This window comes from Nerophis ophidion, linkage group LG04 (assembly GCF_033978795.1).
Source record: "Nerophis ophidion isolate RoL-2023_Sa linkage group LG04, RoL_Noph_v1.0, whole genome shotgun sequence".
In the NCBI taxonomy this organism is placed as follows: Eukaryota; Metazoa; Chordata; class Actinopteri; order Syngnathiformes; family Syngnathidae; genus Nerophis; species Nerophis ophidion.
Window position 1 is genome coordinate 49,203,586 of NC_084614.1, and position 15,299 is coordinate 49,218,884.

At 43.8% G+C, this 15,299-nt stretch overlaps 1 protein-coding gene across 1 annotated transcript in view; it reads right to left on the bottom strand.

Moving 5' to 3' along the window:
• The window catches only part of spns2 (SPNS lysolipid transporter 2, sphingosine-1-phosphate), a 139,836-nt gene that overhangs the window by 87,173 nt on the left and 37,364 nt on the right, over positions 1 to 15,299 (bottom strand). Inside the window, exon 2 of the mRNA XM_061898240.1 lies at positions 7,908 to 7,973. Coding sequence (XP_061754224.1) covers positions 7,908 to 7,973 — 66 coding nt within the window. The remainder of the gene's footprint in view (positions 1 to 7,907; positions 7,974 to 15,299) is intronic.

Below are 15,299 nucleotides of genomic sequence, written 5' to 3' on the forward strand. Positions count from 1 at the left end.
TCTCCTTGGGGATGGAAGTTAGGTGGCGTGGAAGGGTGGTCGTGAAATGCATACTGTAAACACACACACACACACACACACACACACAGACACACACACACACACACACACACACACACACACACACACACACACAATCCTTCCTCCAACCACCCTCATTACATCACCACGTAACCTTGCCTTCACACCTATGCTCCCTGACTGTGTACACCCCCTCCCACAGATCACAAGCCAGGACATCAAGCATTCCTCAGTTCGTTGTGAGGAAAGGTTGTCTGGGATCAGAGGCCAAGTGGAGTCTGAGCCACAACACGCCCATACACGACAAGCAACAGAACTCGCAGGGCTGCTACTTTTAGCGCTGTGTCAAAACGTCAAACCACAGACGCATTGAAGGTCCATTCAGGCCAGTGAGTGAGAACTAAAATCCAATCCAAAATTCTACATTTAAGAATCGATTATTTCCAGTTTTTTATTCAGAATTGGCTGTGATGAGGTAGCGACTTGTCCAGGGTGTACACCCCCTTCCGCCCAATTGTAGCTGAGATAGGCACCACCGCCCACCGCGACCCCAAAGGGGGATAAGTGGTAGAAAATGGATGGATTCAGAATTGGTATAAAATCCTAAGGTGTGAGTGACTGAAACAGTGAGTGAGTGTTACTGTGAATGTGTGAATCAACATCCAATCCAAAACTTGACAATTTAGAGTCAGTTATTTCCAGTTTCTTGTTCCAATTTGGTACAACTTTTCAGGTGTCAAAAGTGCTGTGAAGGTATTGCTTCTGTTTTTCACAGTCTGTTGAAACCATGGTCTGAAACGTGCCAGCTGTCAAATGGCAGCACAGTAAAACCAAAGGGAAAAAACTATTTGATTTAAGTGAGAATAAATGATTTTCAACCAGAAAAAAACAAAACCGTTTTTGTTTTCCTTGGAGAGTACATTTGTCTTAAAGACACTAAAACAAAATACACACATAGGATAAGCAGGCTCTTTTTTGTCCCCATTTTCGTCTTCTGACAAAAAATGGTAACATCATTATACAATGTAGGGTTGTCCCGATACAAATATTTTGGTACCGGTATCAGTACCAAAATGTATTTCGATACTTTTCGATACTTTACTGAATAAAGGTGGACCACAAAAAAATGACATTATTGGATTTATTTTAACAAGAAAATCTACGGTACAGTAAACATATGTTTCTTATTGCAATCCAAGAACAATTTTGTCCTTAAATAAAATACTGAACGTACCGGACAACATGCATTTTATTAGTAGGTAAGCAAATAAAATCTCCAAATTTGTCTGCTGACGTATGCAGTAACATATTGTGTCATTTGTCATTCTATTATTTTATCAAAATTATAAGGGACAAGCTGTAAAAATTTATTATTAATGTACTTGTTCATTTACTGTTTATATGTACTTATTTTCTGTTTTAAAGGCCTACTGAAACCCCCTACTACCCACCACGCAGTCTGATAGTTTATACATCAATGATGAAATATTAACATTGCAACACATGCCAATAGTGGCTTTTTAGTTTACTAAATTACAATTTTAAATTTCCCGGGAGTTTCATCTTCGAAACGTCGTGTAATGATGACGTATAAGCAAGACGTCACAGAGTTTCAGGAAGTATGAACACTACGCACACACTCAGCTAATAGCCGTCTGCTTTAACGGCTTAATTACACAGTATTTTGGACATCTGTATTGCTGAATCTTTTGCAATTTGTTCAATTAATATTGGAGAAGTCACAGTAGAAAGATGGAGTTGGGAAGCTTTAGCCTTTAGCCACACAAACACACGGTGATTACTGGTTTAAAATTCCCGGAGGTGAAAATTTACTATGGATCAGAGAATATAGAAAATGAATCCAGACCAAATGTCAACCAGCAGGTTTCGGTGAGAAAATTATGGTTAAAAAGTCGCTTCTTACCGGATATCAGCGGAGCTTCCGTCCTGCTGCAGCTACGTGACTTCCCTCAGAGACACTGCGCGTCAACACCCGGCCGTGGACACACTTCTCCGACTATCAGGTAATATTAAACTCACTAAAACACTAACAACACAATAGAAATATAAGGGATTTCCCAGAATTATCCTAGTAAATGTGTTTAAAAACATCGGAATCCGTCCCAACGCAATGGCGTTTTTTTTTTTAAACTCTTTTTAATTCTTTTTTCTAGTCCGTCGCTATCAATATCCTCAAACACAAATCTTTCATCCTCGCTCAAGTTAATGGGGAAATTGTCTTTTTTTGGTCCGAATAGCACTGTTTGTTGGAGGCTCCCATTAAAATCTATGTAAACATAGACGTCATCGTCTGCGACTTTCGGTAGAGGCAGCCGTGTTCCTGGGACGAATTCATCTCCCGTCATCCTAGTTACTGCCATTGTGTCCTTGGGCAAAACACTTCATCTACCTTGCTCCCAATACTGTTCACGCTAGTGTATGAATGTGAATGAATGATTAGTCTTGGTCCGAGAGGCTGTTGGCGCAAATTGGCAGCCACGTTTTCGTCAGTCTACCCCAGGACAGTTGCGGCTACAAATGTAGCTTACCACCGTATATTTGTAAATGTAGAGTGACTGAATAATGGCTTCTCAGTTGTCACCGTAACGTTTCTAGAAAGCTCTCTATAAATGTAATCCATTTTTATTAGCATTATTAATAGCGTATTTGTCCCAATATTTGGCTCCAAAACAGGTCAAAGCCAACAATGAAAGTGTTCTATATTTACACCTTCTGGGTCTTTGTTCAGTGAACTATGATGTGCTACAGAAAGCAGCCAATCAAGAAGCTAAAAAAAATCACTGGCGTTACTTCGTTGAAAACGTATTCACTCCTAGCTTGCTCATTAGATTGTAAAGTTCTTTGTCACGGCGTCTATATTATTTTTTCCGAAGTCCTTTCCTTTTGGGGACATCGCCCACATGCCTGTGACAATATTAAGACCACATAATCCTTCCCACCTCTCCTATGTCCTCACTTTCCAGTCGTTGATACGGAGGTTGCCATTCTTTTTCTTCTTCTTCTTCTTCTTCTTCAATTTTGTAAGATCACATTTATTTAGGCGAGATTTCAGATTCAGCGAACTTGAGTGTGGCTCAGTGATGGGATAGAGTGTGTGTTGTGTTTATATTACCATAACACAACCACAACAACACAAATATCAAAACCGCTCAATGAGCCTGATATCAAACAAACCTAACCCCCCTGCCCCCAATTGTAAATAATGTAAATCATTCAATTTATATACTTTGATGATTAACTTGTGTGATGACTGTATTATGTTGATAGTAGGAGTGTAACGGTACGTGTATTTGTATTGAACCGTTTCGGTACGGGGGTTTTGATTCGGTACGGGGGTGTACCGAACGAGTTTCTAAGCTAAAGTCTTAACAAGCTGCTTTGCATCGTCTGCCTCTGTGTCAGCACCCAGCATTGTCCCACCCAAACAACCCTCTGATTGGTTACATAGTAAGCGATAACAGCCAATCAGCAGTGAGTATTCAGAGCAGTAACAGCCAATCAATCAGCAGTGCGTATTCAGAGCGCATGGAGTCAATGCTCCAGCGTCGAACAAGTGAGCCTAAGGCATCGTACTCATCCCAAATTGTAATAAACACTACTAGTAACATCACTATGAGCCCGTTGACGTTCTAGAAACTTAAATTGTGGCTCAGGTAGCTAGCAGTCCTGGCTTGAGGTGAAGGCTAATTAGCTTTTACCGTAACGTTAGCTTATTTTGCTGTGTGTGGGTGTGTGTGTGTGTGTGTGTGTGTGTGTGTGTGTGTGTGTGTGTGTGTGTGTGTGCGTGCGTGTGTGTGTGTGTGTCCGCGCGTGCGTGTGTGTGTGTTAGGGTCAGCAAAGCCCTGTCTGTCTGTTATTTCGCTTGAACTCCATGGTGTTAAGGGATGAATAGTCCCTCCTATTGCTATTGTACTATTTTTTCAGCAATAGTTACATTAATCATTAGCAATGTAGCAGCCTAGTTTTGAATGGCAGGGTCCATGCTATCACATGTTGACAAAAATATAACATTTACATAATAAAAATCAACTACAGGCTTCCCCAATGCTGTGATAAATTAAGCATGATGAGTTGACTTGAAACTGTTTAATGTTGCACTTTTTATACATGGAAGAAAAGTTTTGACATTTTATTTAATCCAAGCAACAATTTAAGGCAGTTTATTGTGGATTAACGTGGGCAGAATTATTATAGTGTTCCCAATGTTAAAAGGATAAAGCCATTGTTTACAAATTTGGTAAATAAATAACCAAAACATTAATATTTTGTTGTTTTCTTACTGTACCGAAAATTTCCCGAACCCATCCATCCATCCATTTTCTACCGCTTATTCCATTTGCGGTTGCGGGGGGCGCTGGTACCTAGCTCAGCTACAATCGGGCGGAAGGCGTTGTACACCCTGGACAAGTACCCAGAGGGAACCCACACATTCACGGGGAGGACATGCAAACTCCACAGAAAGATCCTGAGCCCTGGGTTGAACCCAGGACTACTCAGGATTTTCGTATTGTGAGGCAGACGCACTAACCCCTCTGCCACCGTGAAGCCCTCTAGACCGAGATACGTACCGAACTGAATTTTTTGTCTACCGTACACCCCTAGCTGATAGTATATATTTGTACCATGAATTGATTAACGTGGACCCCGACTTAAACAAGTTGAGAAACTTATTCAGGTGTTACCATTTAGTGGTCAATTGTACGGAATATGTACTGTACTGTGCAATCTACTAATAAAAGTTTCAATCAATCAATCAATCAATCAAAATGTATCGTTATGTGTGTAGTCTGTAACAGATACAACATATCTTCAGATTTAGAAAAATATGTGTACCAGCCTTAAGTCACATTTTTCCTAGACAGTATTTTTGTCTTTAGAACAACATTCAGGTGACCTTAAGTTTTTGTCTTTAAGGATAGCACTCGGGTTACCTGAAGGCAGTGCAGGAAACACTAGGCTGTATTCTTCCCCAAAGTCCAGCCTGCTCGGCCTCAATGGAGCTTTGTGTGTGCACCGATGCTGCTGAAATGACCGCGAGGCCACATTGACACAAGAGCGACACAAGAGAGGCTTTGCAAGCTATCTCTAAAAAAAGATGGATTCATTTGGGTGGAGATTGGAGGAAACCCTGCCCTGAGCAAAGGTGCACACACATTCATGCTACACCCATGCAGTACTCAGGAAGCAGACTGCCTTCACACCCAGTTTCAAATTTGTTTTCCTTTCTTGCTGCTGTTAGAGGAAGGCGAGGCCGTCTACCAAACATCCCGTTAAAGCAGCATTACGTAACTATTCACTTTCAAATAAAGCCTTCATAAAAGGCCACGGGCAATGGGAGAATGTTGCACCTGCTCATCAAGCGAAACACATCATTCGCTCAAACTGACGACACCAAAATCCCATAGCACACGGCGCTTTAGGGCTGGGCGATATGGCCTTTTATTAATATCTCGATATTTTTAGGCCATGTCACGATACGCGATATACATCTCAATTTTTTTCTTGAATTAACACTTGATGCATATAATCACACCAGTATGATGATTTTATGTGTCTACATTAAAACATTCGTGTTCATACTGCATTAATATATGCTCATTTTAAACTTGTATGCAGAGAGGGAAATCACAAATAAGTCAATTTACCAAAACTGTATTTATTAAACAGTTATTAAAGGCCTACTGACATGAGATTTTCTTATTTAAACGGGGATAGCAGGTACATTCTATGTGTCATACTTGATCATTTCGCGATATTGCCATATTTTTGCTGAAAGGATTTAGTAGAGAACATCGACGATAAAATTCGCAACTTTTGGTCTCTAATAAAAAAGCCTTGCCTGTACCGGAAGTAGCAGACGATGTGCGCGTGACGTCACGGGTTGTGGAGCTCCTCACATCCTCACATTGTTTACAATCATGACCATTAGCAGCGAGAGCGATTCGGACCGAGAAAGCGACGATTTGAGCGAGGATGAAAATTTCGTGGATGAGGATAGTGATATTGAAGGACGCACATTTCGCCAAAAACGCCAAATGTGCGTTTTTGGCGAAAGAGATGATTTTACTAGGATAATTCTGGAAAATCCCTTATCTGCTTATTGTGTAACTAGTGTTGTACCTGAAAGTCGGAGGGGTGTGGCCACGGGTGTGGTGATCGCCAGTGTCTCTGAGGTAAGCTGCGTCTTTGACAGGTGCACGATGAACGACGCAATCTCCGCTCATGTCTACGGTAAGAGACGACTTATTACCACAATTTTCAGACCGAAACCTGCCGGTTGACATGTTGTCGGGAACCATGTTCGCTTGACCGCTCTGTTCCATAGTAAAGCTTCACTTTCGGGAATGTAAACAAGGAAACACCGGCTGTGTTTGTGTTGCTAATGGCAGCTGCAAAACACCGCTTCCCACCTACATCTTTCTTCTTTGTAGTCTCCATTATTAGTTGAAAAAATTGCAACAGATTCAGCAACACAGATGTCCAGAATACTGTGTATACTTATAGCTGGGATCGAGCTGGAAAAAATGTCCGCTACAATCCAAGACGTCACGCGCACGCGTCATAATACGCGTCATCATACCGACGTTTTCAACAGGAGACTTTGAGCAAAATTTAAAATTGCAATCTAGTAAAATAAAAAGGCTGCATTGGCATGTGTTGCAATGTTAAGATTTCATCATTGATATATAAACTATCAGACTGCATGGTCGGTAGTAGTGGGTTTCAGTAGGCCTTTAAGCAGTGGCACAAACATTTATGTTATTTCAAAACAGAAAGTGCAAGATTGTCAGAGACATTTTAAAACAAGCTTTTTAGTGCCTTATTGTGCATGATGTCATTAAGATGACATATCAAAACAACACTAAATTAAAGTGCACTTTTTGTACAGAACGCCACCACAATATTTTATTACAAAAAGGTGCCTTTTGTGCATGATGTCACATACAATATTTCAAAAACTGTAAAATAAAAATTAGCTGCATATTAGGAAATCAAATAGTGTATGTCCTACGCTATGTGGTGGGTTCCTGCGGATGTTATCTCCTTCTGTTGCTGACTATTTTTTGTTGATGTGGAAATGGGAGTCGTCAGGCTGAATTGGGTCAGTGGTGGTTGCTTCGGCATTTTATTGGGTGTGGCACTGGTCAGAGATGTTGAAATGCAGAGTTTCTAGCACTCTTCATTCTCTAGCGGGTGGCTTTTTAAATTATGATACAAATTAGTAGTGCAGCCACTTTTTGTAGAAACGCTTTTGCTGCATACTTGAAATATTACGGTTGTCTGTTCAACATCTTCCCGCTTAAAGCCAAACCACCACCAGTCGATGGACCCCATGATGTTTTTCTTCGAAATTAAATACTCTTCCAATTGTTACCAGATTCTCATCTTTCTATCTCTCGTATTACCACTCGCACTGCTCGCACCACCGGCCACAGCTAACTTTACCCATGTTGCTACCTCTCTTCTCCGCTAGGGCGTATGACGTTGCATGCGTGACAATATGTGACGTATGTAACAAGGTGCGCTTGTTTTATGTCTCTATGAGAAGGATAGACAATAAAGAGCGAGAAAAGCCTGTAGTGTAATGCACGCAGCTACAAACAACTGTGTGACAACTTATACTCGAATACTTACGATATAGTCATTTTCTATATCGCACAGAGACAAACCCGTGATATATCGAGTATATTCGAAATATTGCCCAGCCCTACGGCAAACATATTGTAAAATATTTGTTTTTTGTCAGCATATTCTGAAACCTGCTCTTGAAATCATGAATTGAGGTTTTGTTCACTAAATTATGCACAGCAAATTTCAGGAAAAATGACTTTCTTTCTAATATTAGGGGATGAAAGAACACATACCTGTTTGCAACAAGGCAACTCCACTGTCTGACACCTCGTAGTGCTTCTGGATGTCTTGAGCCACGCCTGCAAACAGGAGAGGAAACAATTACTGTCTTTTGAGGTCCTTCATTTAGAAACGCGTCAAACAGCAGAATGATGGATGGACATCATCTTCATCGGAATTAGTGGGAAAGAAGCAGTAAGACGCCCTTCAACAGACACACGGCCTGTTACAATAATACTACTTTATAAAACACATTAATATCACTGTGTATGATAGACATTGATGGGCAGTAACAAGCTACATGTAGCTAAGCTACGTAATTTAACTACATTTTCCAGTAGCTTTCCCTGTAGCTTAGCTAGTTTTAGACCCATGTAGCTCGGTAACTTACATCATAACTACACGCTACAAATAGAAAAAATGGACTGCTAATCCAAGCTACAAAAAACTAAATAAAATTCATACAGTGGGGTGCGGGGACCCCTACAGGTAGTTGTAGGGCAGATCTGGGCAAATTAAGGCCCGGGGGCCACATGCGGCCAACTGAGCTTTTCAATCTGGCCCGCCGGACATTCCTAAATAATTGTTTTCGATCTTTAAGATGGAAACTGTAGCTGACATTGTGATATGTTTTCTAATGATTGTAAGTCTTCAACTGTACTAATACTTGGAATCTGCATAATATACTAGTAACTATGGTTTGGTCACTATGAGATATGTCAGATTGTCTGTGTTTTTTTTTTTTTTACTCTTGGCGATCATTTTCCATTTTCTACCGCTTATTCCCTTTCGGGGTCGCGGGGGGCGCTGGCGCCTATCTCAGCTACAATCGGGCGGAAGGCGGGGTACACCCTGGACAAGTCGCCACCTCATCGCAGGGCCAACACAGATAGACAGACAACATTCACACTCACATTCACACACTAGGGCCAATTTAGTGTTGCCAATCAACCTATCCCCAGGTGCATGTCTTTGGAAGTGGGAGGAAGCCGGAGTACCCGGAGGGAACCCACGCATTCACGCATTCACGCATTCTTGGCGATCATATTTCACTATAATTGTTGCATAATGGTTGTGTTTCGCTTGATTGTAAAATATGTTGTCAGTGTTTTATCCTTCATTGTTATTATTGTAAATCCCACATTCTTGATTTTCGTGTACATTCTGGGTGTCTCATTCAGTAAAAAAATGTCAAATTCCATTTTGTTTTTTAAGGTGGTCTGTCATAACGTTTTAGCTTTCAATCATTATTGTGAGGTTTTGTATTAGTGTTCCTAAAAATAGATATACCAGCCTCCAGACACACTATTTTTTATCTGAATCTGGCCCCCTGAGTAAAATAATTTCCCGGGCCTGTTGTAGTGTGTCCCCAGCTAAATGACAGATAGTTAATAGTAATGGACCCGATAAAGGTACACTCTAAGTTACATTAACATTGTTATTACACATATGGGCACATAGATATAAATGTTGTTATATGTAGCTTTGATGTAGCAAGCCACTTTTGCTGTCTAGCTTGTAGGGTAGCTTGCTACAATTTTCCGGGGCTAGCTTCCCCTGGAGCATAGCTACATTTAATCGAGAGTAACTTATAGCTTAGCTTACTCCATTGTCCAAGTAGCTTGCCCATCACTAATAATATAGTATTGTTACTGTAAATTATACATACGGTAATAATATTGTGTATTATAGATAAGCCTGGGCCGATATTCGATAAGTGAATTAACCCCTGATAAATTCCAGTGTCGATAATTTGCCATGTGCATGCTTTAAGAGATTTTCGGTTTCAGTAACTATGCACGTTTGTGCCCCAGTGGAATTGAAAAGAAAGAGATGAATCATCTTGTTATCATTAAGTGTCTTTGACTCTTTGTGTTACCGCTGGCCCGCTAGCAATAACATCATATGGTGGCCAACCCGCGGTTACTGAACTCTTAAGGCGGTATAGCTCAGTTGGTAGAGCGGCCGTGCCAGCAACTTGAGGGTTGCAGGTTCGATCCCCGCTTCCACCATCCTAGATACTGCCGTTGTGTCCTTGGGCAAGACACTTTACCCACCTGCTCCCAGTGCCACCCACACTGGTTTAAATGTAACTTAGATATTGGGTTTCACTATGTAAAGCGCTTTGAGTCACTTGAGAAAAAGCGCTATATAAATATAATTCACTTCACTTAAGCTCAAATCGAAGTTTGAATGTTTTTAATGTGCGTTTTTGGCGAAAGAGATGATTTGCAAGAGCGGTCACTCTTCTGCATCGGTTTCTGCGGCTGCGGACATTTGTACAATAAAGAAACAATAGTAATGATAACTGGTCAAAAAGCTGTCTTTCATAACTGCACTTTGATACGGACACAAAGACTGGCTTGCTAACTAGCTTAAATGCTAACATGTAAAGAACAGATACTAACATTTTTTCCATTACGAAGCATCGTTCCCCAATCTAAACTGGTAGAAACACATTACTGTTTAAACAAGTGAGCTACCGTATTTACATTAAACATAGAAGTGCTATTTTTGCACAAAGTGATTAATAAACTAGACAGGGTCAAGTTAAAAACAGACGAACACAAACTCTGAAGTGTACTCTTGTGACGTACGGAAGTGAAACAACTGATCGCCCTTTACAATTTAAAATTAAAGAATATGAACATGGATAAACACACAAATAAAAATAATATGTCTCTTTTGAAGCCAGAACAATATTTGATGTACAATGATTAAAAAGCTGAGCTGCTACCTTACCGTGGTAGAGGAGTTTGCGTGTCCCAATGATCCTAGGAGCTATGTTGTCTGGGGGTTTTCATGCCCCCTGGTAGGGTCTCCCAAGACAAACAGGTCCTAGGTGAGTGATCAGACAAAGAGCAGCTCAAAGACTTCTATGGAATTACAACGAAATGAACCCAGATTTCCCTCGCCCGGACGTGGGTCACCGGGGCCCCGCTCTGGAGCCAGGCCCGGAGTTGGGGCACGATGGCGAGCGCCTGGTGGTCGGGCCTGTTCCCATGGGGCCCGGCCGGGCACAGCCCGAAGAGGCAACGTGGGTCATTCCTCCAATGGGCTCACCACTCATAGGAGGGGCCATAGAGGCTGGGTGCATTGTGAGCTGGGCGGCAGCCGAAGGCAGGGCACTTGGCGGTCCGATCCTCGGCTACAGAAGCTAGCTCTTGGGACGTGGAACGTCACCTCACTGGGGGGTAAGGAGCCTGAGCTAGTGCGCGAGGTAGAGAAGTTCCGGCTGGATATAGTCGGACTCACCTCGACGCACAGCAAGGGCTCTGGAACCAGTTCTCTCGAGAGGGACTGGACCCTCTTCCACTCTGGCGTTGCCGGCAGTGAGAGGCGACGGGCTGGGGTGGCAATTCTGGTTGCCCCCCGGCTCAAAGCCTGTACGTTTGAGTTCAACCCAGTGGACGAGAGGGTAGCTTCCCTTCGCCTTCGGGTGGGGGGACGGGTCCTGACTGTTGTTTGTGCTTACGCACCAAACAGCAGTTCAGAATACCCACCCTTTTTGGGTACACTCGAGGGAGTACTGGAAAGTGCTCCTCCGGGTGATTCCCTTGTCCTACTGGGAGACTTCAACGCTCATGTTGGCAACGACAGTGAAACCTGGAGAGGCGTGATTGGGAAGAATGGTCGCCCGGATCTAAACCCGAGTGGTGTTTTGTTGTTGGACTTTTGTGCTCGTCACAGTTTGTCGATAACAAACACCATGTTCAAACATAAGGGTGTCCATATGTGCACTTGGCACCAGGACACCCTAGGCCGCAGTTCCATGATCGACTTTGTAGTTGTGTCATCGGATTTGCGGCCTTATGTTTTGGACACTCGGGTGAAGAGAGGGGCGGAGCTTTCTACCGATCACCACCTTGTGGTGAGTTGGCTGCGATGGTGGGGGAGGATGCCGGACAGACCTGGCAGGCCCAAGCGCATTGTGAGGGTCTGCTGGGAACGTCTGGCAGAGTCTCCTGTCAGAGAGAGTTTCAATTCACACCTCCGGGAGAACTTTGAACATGTCACGAGGGAGGTGCGGGACATTGAGTCCGAGTGGACCATGTTCTGAACCTCTATTGTCGAGGCGGCTGATTGGAGCTGTGGCCGCAAAGTTGTTGGTGCCTGTCGTGGCGGTAATCCCAGAACCCGTTGGTGGACACCAGCAGTGAGGGATGCCGTCAAGCTGAAGAAGGAGTCCTATCGGGTTCTTTTGGCTCATAGGACTCCGGAGGCAGTGGACGGGTACCGACGGGCCAAGCGGTGTGCAGCTTTAGCGGTCGCGGAGGCAAAAACTCGGACATGGGAAGAGTTCGGGGAAGCCATGGAAAACGACTTCCGGACGGCTTCGAAGCGATTCTGGACCACCATACGGCGCCTCAGGAAGGGGAAGCAGTGCACTATCAACACCGTGTATGGTGCGGATGGTGTTCTGCTGACTTCGACTGCGGATGTTGTGGATCGGTGGAGGGAATACTTCGAAGACCTCCTCAATCCCACCAACACGTCTTTCTTTGAGGAAGCGGTGCCTGGGGAATCTGTAGTGGACTCTCCTATTACTGGGGCTGAGGTCGCTGAGGTAGTTAAAAAGCTCCTCGGCGGCAAGGCCCCGGGGGTGGATGAGATCCGCCCGGAGTTCCTTAAGGCTCTGGATGCTGTGGGGCTGTCTTGGTTGACAAGACTCTGCAGCATCGCGTGGACATCGGGGGCGGTACCTCTGGATTGGCAGACCGGGGTGGTGGTCCCTCTCTTTAAGAAGGGGGACAGGAGGGTGTGTTCCAACTATCGTGGGATCACACTCCTCAGCCTTCCCGGTAAGGTTTATTCAGGTGTACTGGAGAGGAGGCTTCGCCGGATAGTCGAACCTCGGATTCAGGAGGAACAGTGTGGTTTTCGTCCTGGTCGTGGAACTGTGGACCAGCTCTATACTCTCGGCAGGGTTCTTGAGGGTGCATGGGAGTTTGCCCAACCAGTCTACATGTGCTTTGTGGACTTGGAGAAGGCATTCGACCGTGTCCCTCGGGAAGTCCTGTGGGGAGTGCTCAGAGAGTATGGGGTATCGGAATGTCTTATTGTGGCAGTCCGCTCCCTGTATGATCAGTGTCAGAGCTTGGTCCGCATTGCTGGCAGTAAGTCGGACACGTTTCCAGTGAAGGTTGGACTCCGCCAAGGCTGTCCTTTGTCACCGATTCTGTTCATAACTTTTATGGACAGAATTTCTAGGCGCAGTCAAGGCGTTGAGGGGTTCCGGTTTGGTGGCCACGGGATTAGGTCTCTGCTTTTTGCAGATGATGTAGTCCTGATGGCTTCATCTGGCCGGGATCTTCAGCTCTCACTGGATCGGTTCGCAGCCGAGTGTGAAGCGACCGGAATGAGAATCAGCACCTCCAAGTCCGAGTCCATGGTTCTCGCCCGGAAAACGGTGGAGTGCCATCTCCGGGTTGGGGAGGAGACCCTGCCCCAAGTGGAGGAGTTCAAGTACCTAGGAGTCTTGTTCACGAGTGGGGGAAGAGTGGATCGTGAGATCGACAGGCGGATCGGTGCGGCGTCTTCAGTAATGCGGACGTTGTATCGATCCGTTGTGGTGAAGAAGGAGCTGAGCCGGAAGGCAAAGCTCTCAATTTACCGGTCGATCTACGTTCCCATCCTCACCTATGGTCATGAGCTTTGGGTCATGACCGAAAGGATAAGATCACGGGTACAAGCGGCCGAAATGAGTTTCCTCCGCCGGGTGGCGGGGCTCTCCCTTAGAGATAGGGTGAGAAGCTCTGCCATCCGGGAGGAGCTCAACGTAAAGCCGCTGCTCCTCCACATCGAGAGGAGCCAGATGAGGTGGTTCGGGCATCTGGTCAGGATGCCACCCGAACGCCTCCCTAGGGATGTGTTTAGGGCACGTCCAGCTGGTAGGAGGCCACGGGGAAGACCCAGGACACGTTGGAAAGACTATGTCTCCCGGCTGGCCTGGGAACGCCTCGGGATCCCCCGGGAAGAGCTAGACGAAGTGGCTGGAGATAGGGAAGTCTGGGCTTCCCTGTTTAGGCTGCTGCCCCCGCGACCCGACCTCGGATAAGCGGAAGATGATGGATGGATGGATGGATGATTAAAAAATACATCTTGGTATAAAGATTTGAGTGTGTGTATATAAGTACTTTTTGAGCACATTCAACAATACCACGATAATATCGATCATTTTGGTCACAATCACTTTGTTTAGCCATTTTGTTCATTGTTTTGGTTGCGTGTATCTGAGGGTCCCCACCCCCTCCTTAACAGAGACAGAACCTATTTTATTGATTTTGGTTGTGATTTTTATTTAAGTGCAAATTTTTGCTTACTGACATAGTACATTTTATTTTGTATTTTTTATTAGTTTTATTTCACTTGATATTCAGAAGTTTAATTGCAATGCTAAAATATACGAGAAATACAAGATAATTGCATTTGAGAGGGGTATACTTTCTTTATTAGTTTGTATTGTTATTACATCAGTGGTTAAATTGATCTCAAATAAATGGCAATAATATCGTTTATTGTCAATAATTTTTCAGGTGAATACATCTTTGAGCAAGATTTGTTATCGGCGCCGGCCTAATTATAAAGTATTATTACTCTATGTTATACAAAGAGTAATAATATTGTATGCTGCTTTAAGAAATTCAACAGCTGAATACTCAAAACATCAACATTGTTCGTCTCATGAGCATCTCTGTCACCAGGATTTGTTTAATGAGACTTGGGAGTGATGTTGAATATTCATGATGGTAATAAGCCTGGGTCAAAAGGTACATTTCTCTCAGGCTGTGTTGTCATAGATACCACGTATTGGATTATATTTAACCCAAAAGGAATGAAAAAATTCAGTTAAAGGAAAATCTTATCTGCTATTTTAGACATTTGTAAATTATAGTTTATGACTTTCATCCATCTTCTTCCGCTTATCGGAGGTCGGGTCGCGGGGGCAGCAGCCTAAGCAGGAAAGCCCAGACTTTCCTCTCCCCAGCCACTTCGTCCAGCTTTTCCCGGGGAATCCCGAGGCGTTCCCATGCCAGACTTTCCTATTTGAATATTTTCGACCCTACATTCTAAATATTGATACAACATGGCTCACCAACAAAATCAGAGGCACGACTAACATTTAAAAACACTGTCAGCCTCTTATAATTATGAATATGATTTATTACAAAGTGAGTGTCTGCTCCATTTGACTTTCATCTGCAGCATAAAAACATATGAAACACATAAAACTTTTAAAAGACAGATCTGTGATCCGCTGAAGTTTAACAAGGTTGTCAGTATTAGTCAACAACTCATTTATTCTGCAAGGTTAGTTACTGCGTGGGTTCGCTCCGGGTACTCCGGCTTCCTCTCACCTCCAAAGACAAGCACCTGGGGATAGGTTGATTGGCAACACAACATTG